At 44.7% G+C, this 20,795-nt stretch overlaps 1 protein-coding gene across 1 annotated transcript in view; it reads left to right on the forward strand.

Moving 5' to 3' along the window:
* The first annotated feature begins 6,853 nt into the window (after positions 1–6,853).
* Positions 6,854–20,795, forward strand: part of TIMM17A (translocase of inner mitochondrial membrane 17A) — a 28,095-nt gene continuing 14,153 nt past the window's right edge. Inside the window, exons 1-3 of the mRNA XM_005311016.5 lie at positions 6,854–6,994; positions 15,077–15,176; positions 18,624–18,687. Of these exons, the coding sequence (XP_005311073.2) occupies positions 6,969–6,994; positions 15,077–15,176; positions 18,624–18,687 (190 nt within the window). The 5' untranslated portion in view covers positions 6,854–6,968. The remainder of the gene's footprint in view (positions 6,995–15,076; positions 15,177–18,623; positions 18,688–20,795) is intronic.

Here is a 20,795-nt window from a genome sequence, read left to right on the forward strand (position 1 = left end):
CCACTGCATACAAGCTGTCCTTCAGGTGAATTGCAAATACTTTGTTTATACCTTCCACCCCTGCTGGTGGATGTCCAAGTAGGTAATGGCTCTTTAGCACCTTGCTGGTGTACAAGTCTGTCTTTGTCTTTGAGAAAATTGTCTGAGGGTGTTACCCAGAATTACATCCTATTTCAGTAACCAGGGCCGGCTCCAGGCACCAGCCCTCCAAGCATGTGCTTGGGGCGGCACCTGGAGGGGGGGCGGCGCTCACCCGGGGAGAGTGGGGCCGCGGCTGGGCTTGCCTCCCTCCTCCCGGCACTCCGGCCGGTCGGGGAGAGCGGGGCCGCGGCCGGGCTCTCCGCCCTCCTCCCGGCGCTCCGGCCGGTTGGGGAGAGTGGGGCCGCGGCCGGGCTTGGCGCCCTCCCCTGCCGCACTCCCCGTCACAGGGCCGGGGGCGGCGGGAGGCTTTTTTGCCTGGGGCGGCAAAAAAGCCAGAGCCGGCCCTGTCAGTAACAATCATATAGCAAGGTCTCATAGCTCCCTATACAATGTTGATACACACTGTGACGGTGCCCCCCATAAGCCTTTATGGAATATGCTTATGAATGTATATATGACATAACTAGAATATGTTTTATGCTACATATGCCATGTAACATATCTCTGTAAAGGTTATGATCTACTGAATCTGTTAATCCTATTTGTATGCATGTATCATTTTTGTACTTGAAGTTAGGAATATTGGCTGTATACTTGCTTGATTTTAACTAGTCTAGTAGAGCATTTGGTCAGCTTCTTGAGAAAAGTGCAAATTAAGTGCCCAATCAAAAAACACATAAGCTAACAATGAATTTGACAATGCCAATCCACATCTGAGCTTTAACAGGAATGTGGCTTGGCTGATAAAAACTGAGTCATGCATGGACATGTGGCTTGCCCATGTGACTCCAAAACTCCATCTTGGTGCTGGACTTTACATAGGAGAGAGGAGGGGGATCTCCACCCACAAGAGAGAGAGTCTATTTAAACCCCTGGGAGACCCCTCCATTTTGTCTTCAGCTGGCTAAATAGAGAGCCTCTCCACCTCCAAGGATACCTGAAAGAAACTGGAACAAAGGACAGTAACTACAGGGGCTGTGAGTGATTGCTGGACCCAGACTAGAAGGAGACTAGTCTGTAAAAGGAAGCTTACTGGAATTGGTGAGGTTTATCTGTATTCAGTTTTCTTAGACATAAACTTGCATGTTTTATTTTATTTTACTTGGTAATTCACTTTGTTCTGTCTGTTATTACTTGGAACCACTTGCATCCTATTTTCTGTATTTAATAAAACCCAAAGTATGTATTAATACGGGGGGGGGGGGAGCAAACAGCTGTGCATATCTCTCTATCAGTGTTATAGAAGGCAAACAATTTATGAGTTTACCCTGTATAAAGCTTATACAGGGTAAAATGGATTTATTTGGGGTTTGGACCCCATTGGGAACTGGGCGTCTGAGTGTTAAAGACAGGAACACTTCTGTTAGTAGCTTTCAGTTAAGTCTGCAGCTTTGGGGCACGTGGTTCAGACCCTGGGTCTGTGTTGGAGCAGACTGGCATGTCTGTCTCAACAAGACAAGGTGCTGGAGTCCTAAGCTGCCAGGGCAGGAGAGCAGGGGCAGAAGTAGTCTTGGCACATCAGTTGGCAGTTCCCAAGGGGGTTTCTGTGATCCAACCCGTCACCCACACATTTAAACAGGATAATGATGTTCAGTAGATTGAGTTTTCAAATGACACCTCACAAGGCATACTTTGTACAAAACATATCATAACCATATAAAAGTGATGAAAATGAGGTACAGGGAGTCATATGGGGTACAGGGTGTCACAGAAAGTGTGTGCAGGGATCTCTTTCCCACCTTGCATTCCTAAACAGGGGGCAACTCCAATCATACACTTCATGTGAAATCCTGGCCCTTTAAAGTCAATGGGAGTTTTGCCACTGACTTCAATATAGCCAGTTTTCAGAGTAGCAGCCGTGTTAGTCTGTATCCGCAAAAAGAACAGGAGTACTTGTGGCACCTTAGAGACTAACAAATTTATTAGAGCATAAGCTTTCGTGGACTACAGCCCACTTCTTCGGATGCAATAGAGCCAGGATTTTGCCCCTGGAGCACAATATGCAGGGCAGCCAGAGTGCCACTAGCAATGTAAAACACCACAAAGGATGCATGTCCTGGGATAACAGAAGCGGGACTCTGGCCTCAACCTCTTCCACATCATCTGGCAGTCTGATGCTAGCACTTGGGGAAGGCATGCTGCATCCTTTTAAATTGTGCAGCAGTTGTCACTCTGTGTGCACCTCTTAGGGCCCCTGGAGACATTCACTCGGACGCTCTTCACCACATGCAGAATGGCTCTAGAAACTGGTATTGGTGTGGTGCTCCTCTGCATTCCTAAAATTCGTCAGAGGCTGAGAAAGTCACAATCTGTCCCACCTTTTATTACAGATCAGTAGGCCAGAAAGAAAGCAAAGGCCAAGTTGAAGGGCAGTATCTTCTGGGTATCATAATGATTAGTATTATGTTTGGTGTTATTTAACATTTTAACTAATGATTTAGAAGAAGAAAAATAGCACATTAATGAAATTCTCAGTTCGTACTAGAATGGCAGGCACTGTGAACATCAGGAAAGGACTAATGTAGAGGAGCCTAGGCATACATGTACAGGGGAAGTTTAGGAGAAGTGTAAGGATTTGCCCATTTATGGATATTATGAATTTCACCAAGAGAATTCAGTTCAGAGACAGCATCGAGTTGTCAGAGATGAAGACTCAAGATGGGTATGATACCATATGGAAAATAAATTTCCTTTAAGGAAGCTCACATGCCGCAACATATGTTAAGTGAGGTTCTATCAGTCTGTGTACTTATACTGCCTCAAGCAGCTCCAGTGCCTGTGGAGGACGGGATCCCAGACTCCTGACTCCCTCATTCGCCTGCCTGCCCTGTCAATCAGGCTGACCTGAAGCATTGGCCCCTCTCCATTGTTCCCGGGGACTGTCAATCTCAGGGTCCTGATTTCCCATCGACCCTTCCCCTTCCTTTTAGAAACTGGGAGCTAGCAACCAAAAAACCCCACTGAGTTTTATTAAGGGGCCAACAGCCCCCTTACACTTTCATGGCCATTCCTTTGACTTTAGCAAAGCTTTTGATACAGTCTCCCACAGTATTCTTGCCAACAAGTTAAAGAAGTATGGGCTGGATGAATGGACTATAAGGTGGATAGAAAGCTGGCTAGATCGTTGTGCTCAATGGGTAGTGATCAATGGCTCCATGTCTAGTTGGCAGCGGAGTGACCCAAGGGTTGGTCCTGGGGCTGGTTTTGTTCAATATCTTCATTAATGATCTGGAAGATGGTGTGGCCTGCACCCTCAGCAAGTTTGCAGATGACACTAAACTGGGAGGAGTGGTAGATACGCTGGAGGGTAGGGATAGCATACAGAGGGACCTAGACAAATTAGAGGATTGGGCCAAAAGAAATCTGATGAGGTTCAACAAGGACAAGTGCAGAGTCCTGCACTCAGGACAGAAGAATCCCATGCACTACTACAGACTAGGGACCAAGTGGCGAGGCAGCAGTTCTGCAGAAAAGGACCTAGGGGTTACAGTGGACGAGAAACTGTATATGAGTCCACAGGGTGCCCTTGTTGCCAAGAAGGCTAGCGGCATTTTGGGCTGTATAAGTAGGGGCATTGCCAGCAGATTGAGGGACGTGATCATTCCCCTCTATTCGACATTGGTGAGGCCTCATCTGGAGTACTGTGTCCAGTTTTGGGCCCCACACTACAAGAAGGATGTGGAAAAATTGGAAAGAGTCCAGCGGAGGGCAACAAAAATGATTAGGAGGCTGGAGCACATGACTTATGAGGAGAGGCTGAGGGAACTGGGATTGTTTAGTCTCCAGAAGAGAAGAATGAGGGGGGATTTGATAGCTGCTTTCAACTACCTGAAAGGGGGTTCCAAAGAGGATGGATCTAGACTGTTCTCAGTGGTACCAGATGACACAACAAGGAATAATGGTCTCAAGTTGCATTGGGGGAGGTTTAGGTTGGATATTAGGAAAAACTTTTTCACTAGGAGGGTGGTGAAGCACTGGAATGGGTTACCTAGGGAGATGGTGGAATCTCCTTCCTTGGAGATTTTTAAGGTCAGGCTTGACGAAGCCCTGGTTGGGATGATTTAGTTGGGGATTGGTCCTGCTTTGAGCAGGGGGTTGGACTAGATGACCTCCTGAGGTCCCTTCCAACCCTGATATTCTATGGCTGTAGTCACTGCAGCTATGGCACTTGGGCAGTGACAGCCAAAAACAGCTGCACCTGTGATGTTGGAAGCCATCCTGAGAACTCTCCCTGGAGGCTGAGGTTTATGGATTTGCTTTTTCCCTTAGCATTTAATTTGCCCCAGTCAGTCCACCATTAATTAGAGAAAAGGGTAACAGCTGTCTGAGAACGCGAATCCCATTGTTACCATGGCATTCCCATAGCTCCCAAGTGACTGGCATTGGGTGGATCAGCACATTATGTACCCACAAGTATTAATACAAGAAATGAACTCTATGTTGGAAAGATGTTTCACACTTTAACAGGAGTAGAGACTACACAGCCAGGCTGCAGCTTTGAACTGAACATGGTTCTGCCTTTCCCCTCTTTTTTCCCCCAGGGTCCTGCCTAAATGTAATCCACAGCACCACCTTCTGGAAGCCTTCATTATTGCAGCACAACAATACATTTGAGCAATGCCCCTCTGCCATGTACATTGGCCAAACCGGACAGTCTCTACGCAAAAGAATTAATGGACACAAATCTGACATCAGGAATCAAAATACTCAAAAACCAGTGGGAGAACACTTTAACCTGTCTGGTCATTCAGTGACAGACCTGCGGGTGGCTATATTACAACAGAAAAACTTCAAAAACAGACTCCAACGAGAAACTGCTGAGCTAGAATTGATATGCAAACTAGACACAATCAACTCCGGTTTGAATAAAGACTGGGAATGGCTGAGCCATTACAAACATTGAATCTATCTCCCCTTGTAAGTATTCTCACACTTGTTATCTAACTGTCTGTACTGAGCTAGCTTGATTATCACTTCAAAAGTTTGTTTTCTCTTAATTAATTGGCCTCTCAGAGGTGGTAAGACAACTCCCACCTGTTTATGCTCTCTGTCTGTGTGTATATATATCTCCTCAATATATGTTCCATTCTATATGCATCCGAAGAAGTGGGCTGTAGTCCACGAAAGCTTATGCTCTAATAAATTTGTTAGTCTCTAAGGTGCCACAAGTCCTCCTGTTCTTCTTTTTGCGGATACAGACTAACACGGCTGCTACTCTGAAACAATACATTTGAAATAAAGCTACATCTCTACCCCGATATAACGCGAACCAATGTAACACGAATTTGGATATAACGCGGTGTAGCAGTGCTTCGGGGGGGTGGGGAGGGGGCTGCGCACTCTGGCAGATCAAAGCAAGTTCGATATAACATGGTAAGATTTTTTGGCTCCCGAAGACAGCGTTATATCGAGGTAGAGGTGTACTATCCTCTTCTCAATGAAGACAAATATGAACTTGCTGCATTCAGTGATAAGAATAAATCGTTACGTTTACAAGACTGTCTTTTAACACCTCTGTAAACAGCAAAATAAAGAAGAAAAAGAGGGTTTTTCCCCCATTGTCTCAGTCAATGATTTCCTTGAGCAGTTGATTGCTTTGCTTGCACTGAAAACTCAGTCCTCAGGGGCATCTATTACCTCAGTGGTTTTCAACTTGTGTTCTGCAGATCCCTGGAGGTCTACAGACTATGTCTAAGGGGTCCGCAAAAGATTGTCATTACCACAGAAGGTTTTCACCCTTTAGTCTGCGACTCCCTGGGGATCCACAAACTAGGTCTAAGATTTCCAAAGGGGTCTGCACCTCCATGTGAAATTTTTTAGGGGTGCACAAATGAAAAAAGGTTGAAAACCACTGAGTTATCTAATCCCCAGGCACTCAAAGCACATTGATTAGTGCTGCTTCAGTGCTAGGCCAGAATCACTCTCTGTTGCCCCAAATACAATAGGAGGAATGACTGAGTAGTCCTTGGCTGCTTAGTTAGGGGAAGCTGCTGGGATAAGGGGTGGGAGCCACAAAAGTACTTAGGTGCCTAAGGCCTTGGCTACACTGGCAATTCACAGCGCTGCACTTGCTGCGCTCAGGGGTGTGAAAAAACACCCCCCCCCCCCAGCGCAGCGAGTGCAGCGCTGTAAAGCGCCAGTGTAATCAGTGCCTGCAGCGCTGCAAGCTATTCCCCTCGGAGAGGTGGAGTACTTGCAGCGCTGCGAGGGAGGTCTCACAGCGCTGGCGGCGCGACTACACTCGCACTTCACAGCGCTGCGGCAGCGCTGTAAATCCGCGAGTGTAGCCAAGGCCTAAGTCCCAGTTTTGGCTCCTCTGTGATCTACGTAACTCTTGCCAAACTCAGTCATCTCCTATGTTTTTCACAAAAGTCCATTAGCTCCCTATGTTTCTGCCTCTAGGGAAGGAATCACAGCCACCTCCTGCTCTGTGAATCAGTTGGCGGGGAACCGCAGGTAATCCACCACCCTGGGCTCACAGTGTGTGGGGGGGAGGGGCACTACAGACAACACACTACCCTGGGGTTACACGGAGTATGTGGTGGGGAGGGGCAGCACGGGCAACACCCCACCTGGGCCGATCACCGCGGCTGCCCCCTACAGGCTCCGGCAGCCTCAGCAGGGATCAGATGGTTTGGGGTCAAAGGACGAATACCGCCCACTCCGAATGACAGCGCGCCCCGCCCGCCCTCATGAACCCCATTGGCCAGCATGTCACGGCCGAAGCCAACCGCATTGCCTCAGGGTCACGAGCGAACGTGGAACTTGGCATAGGTCAGTCACGTGACTCATTCGGTTGCCGGCTCGGACTTTGCAGCTGACCCAAGATGGAGGAGTACGCGCGCGAGCCTTGGTGAGCGGCTCTTGGCGGGCTCCTTGCCTGCCGCACGGGCGGCCGCTGTCCCGCCCCTCTGATCTGGGGGTTGTGCCGGTTCGGGGGGCGCTGGGCAGCGCGATGCCGGGCCCGTGGGGCGCTCCCCCAGCCGGGGGCTACGTTTGCCGGCCCGTGCCCGGGACCCGCGCCGTCCGGGAGTGGGCCTGCCGAGCAGCCACCGCGCCGAGTGAGGAGGGGGCGCAGGGAAGGCGTGTGGCAGTGCTCGGAGAGCAGAGCGGGTGGTAGCCAGCTGTGACCGCGCGGGACGGGCTGGGGCTCCTCGTGCCCACAGGCCGGGAGGGCAGCCTGGAGAATAACTGGGGAAATGTTACAACTATGATGCCCTTATAAAAATTAATGGGGCTAATTACACAGCATGATTTCCGTGAGTCAGGTCCGGAGACAGCTGTGGGTTGCTTCGGGGTGATCCACATGACGTTCTGAGAAGCAAGCTGGAGAAATGGTGGTTCACTAAAACCACCGTTAAGGGGATACATAGTTGGTTAAGCAATTGCCAACAAAGTGTCACTATTAATAGAATGATGTCGGATTGGAAGGGGGGGGTCTCAAGTGAGGTTCAATGGGGATCTGTTTTGGGTTTGGTGGTGGTAACATTTTTATAATGACTTGGCAGTAGGAATCCAGAGCATACTGATCAGGTTTGCAGATGACACAAAGGTTGCTAATACTTTGGAGGACAGAGCTAAAATTCAGAGGGATTGCTAAATTGGAGAACTGGGCTATAGACCAGTGGTTCTCAGCCTTTCCAGACTACTGTACTCCTTTCAGGAGTCTGATTTGTCTTGCATACTGCCAAATTTCACCTCACTTAAAAATATTTGCTTACAAAATCAAACATAAAAATACAGAAGTGTCATAGTGATTTGTTAGTGAATTTGTTAGTCTCTAAGGTGCCACAAGTACTCCTGTTCTTTTTGCGGATACAGACTAACACGGCTGCTACTTTGAAACAGTGATGCTGGGCACTATTACTGAAAAATTGTTTACTTTCTCATTTTTACCATATCATTAGAAAATAAATCAATTGGAATATAAATATTGTGCTTACATTTCGGTGTGATGCTTGAGCTTGTTTTTTTCACTTGTAAGCCTTGTTTGAAGTCCCGAGTCCCACCACATGGGGCTCACTGTAACATGGGTCCCTGAGCAATTGCCCTGCTTGCTGCCCCTTACTGCTGGCCCTGCACTTGCAACCTGTCCTGTGATTCCCCTGGGGACTGCAGCCCCTATATTGAGAAACAGTGATGTAGATGAGTTGAGAACCCTCTGCAAGACCTCTGAGTACCCCCAGGGGTACACATACCCCTGGTTGAGAACCACTGCTATAGCCAACCAAATGAAATTTTACAAAAACAAATGTAAGGTGCTACACTTAAGGAAGAAAAACCAAATGCACAAATACTGGAAAACTGTCTTGGCAGCAGCACTGATCACTACCTCAATGTGAGTCAGCAATGGGATGCTGTTGCAAAAAAAGCAAATGCAATTTTAGATTGCTTTAACAGGCATAGCATGCAAATCACAGGAGATGATAGTACTGCTCTACTTGGTGCTGGTTAGGCTTCAGCTGGAGGACTGTATCCAATTTTGCTCACAAATGAATAGAAAGGATGTAGAAAAACTGGATATGTGCATTTGGTGCAAGGAGTTCTTGGCCCTCAGAGACCGTGTACGGGCTTTGGAGACCAAAGTGGCTGAGCTGGAGGAGCTAAGGGAGACAGAGAGGTACATAGATAAGACTTTCCAGAACACTGTGGAACGGTCCCACCCCTGGTCTGACCGCCTCTGTGCTGTTGAGGAGGATGACAGTCTCAGGGAAGGAGAACATCCAACTGGAGGAGAGGGAAATGATCCTGTAGTTGGGGCCCTCCTTCCAGATGATGTCATGGTATCCTCTTGCACTGAGGATACCTCTCTGGGGGAGGGAACTCCAGTTATTAGGAAGAGATGGGTAATAGGGGGATTCGATCATTAGAAACATAGGTTGGTTTGTGATAACTGGGAGAACCGCATGGTGACTTGCCTGTCTGGTGTGAAGATTGCGGACCTCTTGAGACATCTAGATAGACTTATGTGTGGTGCTGGGGAGGAGCCGGTGGTCATACATGTAGGTACTAATGACATAGGGAAGGAGAGGAGAGAAGTCCTGGAGATTGAAGTTCAGGACCTCCATGGTAGCATTCTCTGAAATGCTTCCAGTTCCAGGCGCAAGGCCAGGTAAACAGCAGAACTACAGGGTCCCAATGCGTGTATGAGATGATGGTGTAGGGAGGAGGAGTTTAGATTTATTAGGAACTGGGGCATCTTTTTGGAAAGGGGGAGCCTATACAGGAAGGATGGGCTCCACCTAAACCAAAATGGAACCAGATTGCTTGCTCTTAAAATTAAAAAGATCATAGAGCAGTTTTTAAATTAGGGGCTGGGGGAAAGCCCAGAGGAGCACGTGGTTTGGACAAAGAAAATCTCCATTAATAGCTTTGCCCCAAAGGGATGTCTATGTCCTAGTAATGAGAGGATGGAGTGTGATAAAATGCAGGTAGGATCTGATGAGAAACAGTTAAATGAAAGAGTCCCATTCAATTACATTATGTAATGGCAGACAGCTGAAAAGTGACAATTTTTTTAAGTGCTTGTAGACAAATGCTAGAAGTCTAAATAATACGAGGCACTCTAGTTCACCCATCTTATTAAGTGAGGATATTGATATAATAGGCATTGCAGAAACTTGCTGGAATGAGGATAATCAATGGGACACAGTAATACCAGGGTACAAAATATTTTGGAAGGGCAGAACAGGTTGTGCTGGTGGGGGAGTAACACTATATGTGAAAGAAAGCGTGGAATCAAATGAAGTAAAAATCTTAAATGAACCAAACTGTACTATAGAATCTCTATGGATAGCAATTCCATGCTCGAATAATAAGAATATAGCAGTAGGGATATACTACTGACCGCCTGATCAGGATGATGATAGTGACTGTGAAATGCTCAGGGAGATTAGAGAGGCTAGAACAATTAAAAAAAACCTCAATAATAACTAATAATAATAATGGAGGATTTCAACTATCCCCAAATTGACTGGATACATGTCACCTCAGGATGGGATGCAGAAAAAGTTTCTTGACATCTTAAATGACTGCTTCTTGGAGCAGCTAGTCTTGGAACCCACAAGAGGAGAGGTAATTCTTGATTTAGTCCTGAGTGGAGTACAGGATCTGGTGCAAAATGTGAATACAGCTGGACCGCTTGGTAATAGTGACTATAATATAATTAAATTTAACATCCCTGTGGTGGGAAAACACCACAGCAGTCCAACACTAGCATTTAAATTCAGAAAGGGGGACTATACAAAAATGAGGAAGTTAGTTAAACAGAAATTAAAAGGTACAGCACCAAAAGTGAAATTTCTGCAAGCTGCATGGAAACGTTTTAAAGACATCATAATAGATGCTCCACTTAAACGCATATCCCAAATTTAAAAACATAGTAAGAGAACCAAAAAAGTGCCACCGGGGCTAAACAACAAATTAAAAGAAGCAGTGAGAGGCAAAAAGGCATCCTTTTAAAAAGTGGAAGCTAAATCCTAGTGAGGAAAATAGAAAGGAGCATAGCCTGTCAAGTGAAGTGTAAAAATATAATTAGGAAGGCCAAAAAAGAATTTGAAGAACAGCTAGCCAAAGACTCAAAAAGTAATAGCAAAAAAAAAAAATTTAAGTACAGGACGCCTGCTAAACAACTGGTGGGGCCACTGGAGGATCAAGATGCTAAAGGAGCACTCAAGGACGATAAGGCTATTGCAGAGAAACTAATTTAATTCTTTGTATCGGTCTTCATGGCTGAGGATGTAAGGGAGATTCCTAAACCTGAGCACTTCTTGTTAGGTGACACATCTGAAGAACTGTCCCAAATTGAGGTGTCATTAGAGGAGGTATTGGAACAAACTGATTAACAATAAGAAGTCACCAGGACGAGATGGTATTCATCCAAGAGTTCTGAAGGAACTCAAATGTTAAATTGCAGAACTAGTAACTGTGTTGGAACCTATCATTTAACTCCGCTTCTGTACCGGATGACTGGAGGATAGCTAATGTGATGCCAATTTTTAAAAAGGGCTCCAGAGGTGATCTTGGCAATTAAAGCCTGACCTCAGTACCGGGCAAACTGGTTGAAACTATAGTAAAGAACAGAATTGTCAGACACATAGATGAACATAATTTTTTGGGGAAGAGTCAACATGGTTTCTGTAAAGGGAAATCATGCCTCACCAATCTACTAGAATTCTTTGAGGGGGGTCAACAAGCATGTGGACAAGGGGGATCCAGTGGATATAGTTAGGGCCCTACCAAATTAATGGCCATGAAAAACACGTCATGGACCGTGAAATCTGGTCTTTTGTGTGCTTTTACCCTATACTATACAGATTTCACGGGAAACCAGCGTTTCTCAAATTGAGAGTCCTGACCCAAAAGGGAGTTGCACGTGGATCATAGTATTTCCACGCTTACTTCTGCGCTGCCTTCAGAGCTGGGTGGGCAGAAAGTGGCGGCTGTTGGCCAGGCGTCCAGCTCGGAAGGTGGTGCTCCGCCATCAGTAGTGCAGATGTAAGGGTGGCAATACCATACCATGCCACCCTTACTACTGTGCTGCTGCCTTCAGAGCTTGGCGGCCGAAGAGTGGCGGCTGCTGACTGAGGGCCAAGCTCTGCAAACAGCAGCACAGAAGTAAGGGTGGCAATACCATACCATGCCATCCTTACTTCTGCGCTGCTCCTGGCAGCAGCTCTGGCTTCAAAGCTGGGCTCCCAGCCAGCAGCCGCCACTCTCCAACTACCCAGCTCTCAAGGCAGTGCCACCGCCAGCAACAATGCAGAAGTAAGGGTAGCAGTACCTACAAGAACCTTGTGACCACCCCACAACTCCTCTTTGAGTTAGGACCCCTACAATTGCACCATGAAATTTCAGATTTAAAGAGCTGAAATAATTAAATTCACTATTTTTAAAGTCCCATGACTGTGAAATTGGTAGGGGCCTAGATATAGTGTACTTAAATTTTCAGAAAGCCTTTGACAAAGGTCCCACACCAAAGGCTCTTAAGCAAAGTAAGCTGTTATGGGATAAGAGGGAAGGTCCTATCATGGATTGGTAACTGGTTAAAAGCTAGGAAACAAAGGGTAGGAAGAAATGGTCAGTTTTCAGAGTGGAAAGAGGTAAATAGTGGTGTCCCACAGTGGGCTGTATTGGGACTATTCAGCATACTCATAAATGACCTGGAAAAAGGGGAAAACAGTGAGGTGACAAAATTTGCAGATGATACAAAATTACTCAAGATAGTTAAGTCCAAAGCAGACTGCGAAGAGCTGCAAAGGGATCTCACAGAATTGGATGGCTGGACAACAAAATGGCAGATGAAATTCAGTGTTGATAAATGCAAAGAAATGCACATTGGAAAACAACTCCAATTATACATGCAAAATGATGGGGTCTAAATTAGCTGTTGCCACTCAAGAAAGAGATCTTGGAATCATTGTGGATAGTTCTCTGAAAACATCCACTCAGTGTGCAGCGGCAGTCAAAAAAGTGAACAGAATGTTGGGGATCATTAAGAAAGGGATAGATAATAAGAATGAAAATATCATATTGCCTCTATATAAATCCATGGTATGCCCACATCTTGAATACTGCGTGAAGATGTGGTTGCCCCATCTAAAAAAAAAAAAAAGATATATTGGAATTGGAAAAGATTCAGAAAAGGGCAACAAAAATGATTAGGGGAATGGAATAGTTTCTGTACAAGGAGAGATTAAAAAGACTGGGACTGTTCAGCTTGGGAAAGAGACAACTAAGGGCGGAATATGATAGAGGTCTATAAAATCATGACTGGTATGGAGAAAGTAAATAAGGAAGTGTTATTTACCCCTTCGCATAACACAAGAACCAGGAGGTGACCTGATGAAATTAATAGGCAGCAGATTTAAAACAAACAAAAGGAAGTATTTATTTACACAGCGCACATTCAACCTGTGGAACTCCTTGCCAGAGAATGTTGTGAAGGCCAAGACTATAACAGGGTTTAAAAAAGAACTAGATAAATTCATGGAGGATATGTCCATCAATGGCTATTAGCCAGGATGGGCAGGGATGGTGTCCCTAGCCTCTGTTTGCCAGAAGCTGAGAATGGACGGCAGGGGATGGATCACGTGGTTGCCTGTTCTGTTCATTCCCTCTGGGGCGCCTGGCCTTAGCACCGTCAGAAGATGGGATGCTGGGCTGGATGGACCTTTGTATGGCCATTCTTATCGTTATGAAAGGATCCAGAGGCGAGCAACAAAGATTATCAAAGGGATGGAATGCAAGGGACCCTCCTTAATTAAATTGGCTCGTTAGCACTGCCCCCCCCCCACACTTGGTAAGGCAACTCCCATCTTTTCCATGTGCTGTGTATTTATATCTGCCTACTGTATTTTCCACTCCATGCATCTGAAGAAGTGGGTTTTAGCCCACGAAAGCTTATGCCCAAATAAATTTGTTAACCTCTAAAGTGCCACAAGGACTCCTTGTTGTTTTTGCTGATACCGACTAACATGGCTACCACTCTGAAACCTGTGTGGTATCAGTCTCTCTGTCTCTTATAGGATATTGTGGAGGTGTAGAGGAGGTTCAGAGAAGGACAGCGAGAATGACTAGGAGCCTTGAAAAACTCATAAGTGAGATTGAAAAGATTGTTCTTGCTCTTTTTACTTTTAGAAAGGATATGATGGAAATATATAAAATGGTCTACAGACAGTAGATTTGGGAGCTTCTGTTTTCTCTGGCTCATAACAGAAGAACAAAGTGACATTCAATGAAACTGAAAGGTGGCAAATTTAAACTGGATGTCACTGCTATAGGAAGTCATTGAATCTAAGAAATCAGAAGTATTCAAAGAGAGGGATTGGATGTGTATATGGATTATGAGACTATATAGAATTGTTATAATTAATAGCTTTGAAGGGTTAGTAAATCTCATCTTGTAGGTCTTAAGCCATTCTCTAACTGTTAGAGATCAGGATGAGACATAATATGGGAGCAGATTCTCACATTTTCCTGATGCGGGGTTCTTACACCTTCCTCTAAAGTTTCTGGTGCTGGCTACTGCTAGAGACAGGATACTGGACTAGATAGATCTTGAGCCTGATCCAGTCTGGTAATTCCTAAATGTCTATTGTAGTGTTCTTCAAGGAAGCATGATGCATAAGAGAAGAATTTAAATCCGTTTCACCGGGGAGGGTGGGAGAGTTCCATTATAAGGGAGCAAAGGGGAGGGGAAATTTGGCTAGGTGCATGATTGGAGAAAGAGGTTAAATCTTTCTTTGAATTAGAAGATGTTCACCACCATAGGGAGGCAGGTTGTCAAGCTATAGATAAATCATTGGTTTGTTTTGGTATGATTTCTTGGCCACTAAGTACAGTAGAACCTCATTTATCCAAGCCTCAATTTTCCAGCTCTCCGTATTAACGGAACCAGGCGGCGGGGGCTCAGACTGTCAGCTCTGGGCAGGGTGGGTGGCCCAACTCTCTTGCTGCACAAGAACTAGGGGGTTGTATTTTCAGTTAAGTAGATAAGAAAGGGAGGTAAGTTTTTAATGCTTTTCCAAGAGGGGTCAGCTAGTTTAAAAGTAACTCTGCATCTTTAAATAACAGATAGAAAGCTCTTTGACCATTCTCCTGATTATCTGAGTTTTTCATTATCCAATCTGGCCCCGGTCCCAATTAGATTGGGTAAACGGGGGGTCTGCTGTATGTAAATGTGTTGTTGGTCTTGCTGGGAGGTCAGTAAACTAGATGGGACAGATATTGCAGTTGGCAGTATTGTTTCACTCTCATTTTCAAATAACATGGCATTAACTTTGTATGTGAATTGCCAGAAAATCTTAGAGCTTTGTAAGTATTTTGGGAGAGCATGGGTACATAAAGTTAATGTATAATTGAGAAATTATGGTAGTTTTCATGTTCTTTAGCATGGATTTCAGCACTTTAATTTTTTTCTTCCCCCCCCCCTTAGCCCCTGGCGGATAGTGGATGACTGTGGTGGTGCCTTCACAATGGGAGCCATAGGTGGTGGAATCTTCCAGGCTATCAAAGGGTTCAGAAATTCCCCAGTGGTGAGTAAAATAATTTCTTGTAGATAAACTAACAGTAGCTTTGCTTCCCTTTCCTTCCAACAGTAAACGTGTGGGAGTGACCTAAGGGGAGGAAATAGCTCAGTGGTTTGAGCATTGGCCTGCTAAACCCAGGATTTGAGAGTTCAATGCTTGAGGGGCCCATTTAGGGATTTGGGGATTTAGTTGGGGGATTGGTCCTGCTTTGAGCAGGGGGTGGGACTGGATGACCTCCTGAGGTCCCTTCCAACCCTGATATTCTATGTGAGATTGAAAAGATTGTTCTTGCTCTTTTTACTTTTACTTTGGGGGGAGGGATAGCTCAGTTGGGGGGAGGGATAGCTCAGTGGTTTGAGCATTGGCCTGCTAAACCCAGGGTTGTGAGTTCAATCCTTGAGGGGGCCACTTAGGGATCTGGGGCAAAATCAGTACTTGGTCCTGCTAGTGAAGGCAGGGGGCTGGACTCGATGACCTTTCAAGGTCCCTTCCAGTTCTAGGAGATAGGACATCTCCATTAATTTAATTTATCTATGAAGTACTTGTCCCCAGTCATCGTATTGAGAGGCAGGGCAGAACAGGTTGCAGGCCAGGAGAATAAACCTGGTCAATCGCCCACAATCCACATGGATTCCAGGTCCATCTGTTTAAAAGTCTTGTGCCTCTACACCAGGTCACTGCCTTCTGTATGTTCTCTGTAGCTTATTCAGCTGGTGGCAGCCCCAGGGAAACCTCTTTAAGAGACCTCTTCCTACAGGGGTGCCTAGAAAATCACTGGGATTCACAAAGCCTGGGTTAGTTGCATATGCTTTCTATACAATGAGTGGAGAGAGATAAGCACCTAAGAACGGGATTCACAAAAGCCCGTCTGCTAGGCCAGTGTTTCCCAAACAGTGCATCGTGGGAAGGTTCTAGATGGGTTGCCATGTCCAGGGCCGGATTAAGTTGTCACTGGGCCTTGGCCTAGGCAGACGTACACTTCTCCTGGCCTGGGTTTGTGTGTGAGAAGAACAAGCCCACCCTGCACTCACCTTGCAGCAGTGGCTCCTGTCCCTTCCCAGGCATTGTGACCTGGTGCCTGGGGTCACAGTGCCACTTAGATTTGATCCAGCTGCCCCTCCTTCATCAGCCAAACTAAGTGGCGCTCTGTCACCCAGCACCAGGTCGCAATGCCGAGAGCAGGGAGCTGGACTGAACCTAGTGGAACAGGAGCTGTCGCTGTGGGGTGAGTGCAGGGCAGGCTTGCTCTCCTGGCCCAAAGCCGTCACCTCCACACTTGGCCAGGATTAGGATCAGTGGCGTAGCCAGGTTCTAAGAGCAGGGGGAGCGAACACATTAAAAAAAGGTGCCACCCCCTGCAAAGCAGCAAAGAAAAAAAATGGGGGGGGGGAGGAAGAAAACCCCAAGTCTTGCCACCGAAGACTGAAGAACCCTCCACGCCAAATTACCCACTGCCGAATTGCCACTGAAGACCTGGAGTGACTGAAGCACCCGCTGCAAATTGCCGCCGAAGACCCAGAGTTGGATTAGTCCTCAGCCAAGCGCAGCCGGAGCCGCAAGGTAGCAGGTGCCCCCCAGTGCCAGGGTGCAGGATGCGTATATGTAATGGTGGTTTGCGCAAAAAAAAAAAAAAAGACACACAAGGTTTGGGACCACTGGGTTAGGGGACACACTTAAGAGGTGGCAGATCTCTGTTTAAACCCCTTCTCCTCATCGAGTGTTGGGGGGACTGCTGGTGCACATTGAGTGGATGTTTTCTGAGAATCATCATTTTGTATGTATAGTTGGGATTATATTTTCCAATGTGCATTACTTTGCATTTATCAACACTGAATTTCATCTGCCATTTTGTTGCCCAGTCACTCAGTAGCTCTTCTCAGTCTGCTTTGGACTTAACTATCTTGAGTAATTTTGTATCATCTGCAAATTTTGCCACCTCACTGATTGCCTCGTTTTCCAGATCATTTATGAATATGTTGAACAGCAATGGTGCCAGTACAGATCCCTCGAGGACACCACTATTTACCTCTCTCCATTCTGGAAAGGTTATTGATCTTAAAAGTTAAATTCCTCTCTGTTCCGTGTGGATGCGAAAGTGACACCATCTTTTTCTTTTAAAAAAAAAAAAATCTCTAGATTTTTATTTATTTATTTTTAAGAGTTTAACATAGTTAAATTTTTTAATTTGCTACACTTTTTGAGTTCTATTAAATTTGGGGATAAAACTGTATTTTCATGTTTTAAAAATATTTTTCTCTTCACTGTTGCTGTGTGAAAGACAGAAATGAGGAAGACTGATTATACGGGAGAAACAAAAATTCTGTAGGAGAAACAGTAAAACTGACTATAGAAAAATTGCTGTAAAAGTGTACAAAGTAAAACTGAAAAATGAAATATTTTCACTAATCTCTTTCTAGTATAGCAATCTTGGGAGTTACTTGTAACAGTAGTAGATGATATATTTTTAGACAGAAGTGTAATAAGTGTCCCTTTAACATTTCCATGGCAGTCTCCCCTAAAAGTAGGTTTCCCTAGCATATGTGGATGAAATTTCCTCTGTTCACTTGTGTGCATTCTGTTGTGCAGCAATTATCTGTTGACATGCTTCCACTCTGAATTTCATTGGTTTTCTGCGTATATACTTTGTGAAGCAATTTAGGATCATTCAGGAGAAAAGGAACTACAGTAGACCCTCAGAGTTATGAACATCTCGGGAATGGAGGTTGTTCGTAACTCTGAAGTGGTTGCAACTCTGAACAAAACATTATGGTTGTTCTTTCAAAAGTTTACTACTGAACATTGACTTAATACAGCTTTGAAACTTTACTATTCAGAAGAAAAATACTGCTTTATTTTTTTTAGTAGTTTACATTTAATGCTGTATTTGCCTTTTTTGTCTTGTCTCTGCTGCTGCCTGATTGTGTACTTCCAGTTCCAAATAACGGGTGTGGTTAAATGATCAGTTCATAACTCTGGTGTTTGTAACTCTGAGGTTCTACTGTATATAAATGTAAAATACTATCATGTAATGTTTATTTTTTATGTGGTAAAAACATTACCTAGTGTCTTGGTTTTAAAAAAAAAAAAAAGTAAAGGAAAAAGTAAGTGGTCCAGCAATTAGACTTTACATCATCACAGAAAATTATATATAACTATTTGTGTAGTTTACAGGTGTTATAGTTACATACTAAATATTAACTGAAAATAAAAATGTCAGAAAGCATTGATAACTATATGAATTAAAAACAATTCCACTTCATCAGTTTATGTATAATACAGTATGAAATGGCTGTGTTTTTTATAAATCCTGACAAAAACAGCTTTATAATGAAAGAACTTCCAGATGCTTAGTAATAACTATAACTGGGTCTGAAAGGGTGCAATTTAATTAGCTGTAAAATTAAATATGTTTAGTTTTGTTTCATTCTGATTGTCAGCTTTGGTTTATTTTAGGGTGTAAACCACCGGCTGCGGGGAAGTTTGACAGCTATTAAAACCAGAGCACCACAATTGGGAGGTAATTGCAGTCTGTACACTTAAGCCTGTATTCTTAAGCCTTTTTCCAGTTTTAAAAGCTAACTTCAAGGGAACTGAATAGCTCAGGGGATTTGGATGAGATTCAGAACCTCTAAGGACTAGATCCACAAAAGCACCTAACTGCCACTTGAGGCACTTAAGTCAAAATTTAGACCCTCAATACTTCCACTCAATTGCCATCTAACCCTTCAGGTGCCTACATTTCTGCTGGTAGTGTGAACATCTACCTGACACCTAGTTCACACCTAAGCCCCAGTGAGATTTCCAAACTAGGTGTTTGCCCACCTAGCTTGCCTGTGGGGCCCAATCCAGTAGGAATGCTCAAAGGTCACCTTAGAGCATGCCTAGTGGATTGGGCCAGGGAGAAAGAGAGAGTGATTTTAGAGCCCAGTGATTAGGGAACTCCTCTGGGATATCAAGAGTGAGGTTGAAGTCCCTATTCCAATGAATATTTAATTATTTTATACAAAGTTGACCAGCTTTAACAGGAACCAGAGAGAGAAACCTATCCCAGGATACCCCACAGCCCAGTGATTAGGGCACTCACTTGGGAAGTGAGAGACTGAACTTCAAGACCCTGCTCCTCTCTGGGAATTGTATGCACTGACCACAGAACTATAGGGAATGAGGCGATAGCTGCTGCCACCTCTTCTTCCTCCTTCTGCTTTTTGCTAAAAAGGACTGACCTAGCTTTGGTGCCTAACTCTAGGAGAGGGTTCATGGCTGTGAATCTCTCCCTCTGGCCTGGAGTTAGGTGCCTAAGTCCCTTTAAAGGGTGGGGCTTATGCCACACCCTTCCTTGCCATTCATTAATGACTTGGAAATGGAGTGGAGAGGATGCTTATAAAATTTGTGCATGACACCAAGCTAGGAGAAGTTGCTAGCACTTTGGAGAACATGATTAGAGTTCAAAATTACCTTGACAAACTGGAGAACTCATCTGAAATCAACAAGGTGAAATTCAGTAAAAACAGGTACAAAGTACCACACTACAAAATGGGAAATAACTGATTAGGTGGTCATACTGCTGAAAAGCATCTGGGGGTTATAGTCTGTCATAAATTGAATATGAGTCAACAGTGAGATGCAGTTGTGAAGTTATCATTCTGGTATGTTGTTAACAGGAGTGTTGTATGTAAGACACAGCAGGTAATTGTCCTGCTCTATTTAGCACTGGTGAGGCGTCAGCTGGAATACTGTGTGCCAGTTCTGGCCGCCACATTTTACAAAAGATATGGATAAGTTGGAGAGAGTCCAGAAGAAAGCAACAAACATGATAAAAGATTTAGAAAACTGGACCTGTGAGGAAAGGTTTAAAAAAAATTGGGTATGTTTAGTCTTGAGAAAAGAAGACCGAGGAGGAACCTGGTAAGTCTTCACATATGTTAAGGGCTGTTATAAAGAAGACAGTGATCACTTCTCCATGGCCTCTGGAGGTAGGAAGAAGTAATGACCTTAATCTGCCGCAAGGGAGAATTAGGTTAAATATTAGGAAAAACTTTCTAACTACAAGGCTAGCTAAGTACTGGACCAGGCTTCCAAGTGAAGTTTTGAAGAACAGATTAGGCAAACCCCTGTCAGGGATGATCTAAGTGTACTTGGTCCTGCCTCAGATTGGGAGGCTGGACTTAGATGACCTCTCAAGGTCCCTTCTAGCTTTACATTTCTCTGATTTCCTATGGGCTAGTTTAGGCAGTTCCCCACTCAGTTTGTTGGCTTTTGTAAATCCACTTTTTAGGTGCCTAACTCTCCACATGCATTGTATAGGGAGTCTGGGCACCTAAATTGGGGCTATGGATTCCACTAAGTGTCAGGCACCTAAAGTTAGGCACTGCAATGCTGAGCCTGAGTCCCCTTTTTGGATCTACCCCTAACTGGTTATCTGACCTACAGTATGTTATTTTTGTAAAAGGAGTCAGAGGTCTCAGTGGACAGCTATCCAAAATCACAACATTATTATCCATAATTGGTCTCTTGGTGGCTGTTTCAAGGATTTAGTCAAAATGAAGTTTTAACAACCCTGTCACCCTTAAAGGTGATTTGGTAATAAGGTATACATGAAGTTATATTCCTTGTCTCGCTGTTGCT

Source organism: Chrysemys picta, chromosome 4 (genome assembly GCF_011386835.1).
Source record: "Chrysemys picta bellii isolate R12L10 chromosome 4, ASM1138683v2, whole genome shotgun sequence".
NCBI classification, from domain to species: domain Eukaryota; kingdom Metazoa; phylum Chordata; order Testudines; family Emydidae; genus Chrysemys; species Chrysemys picta.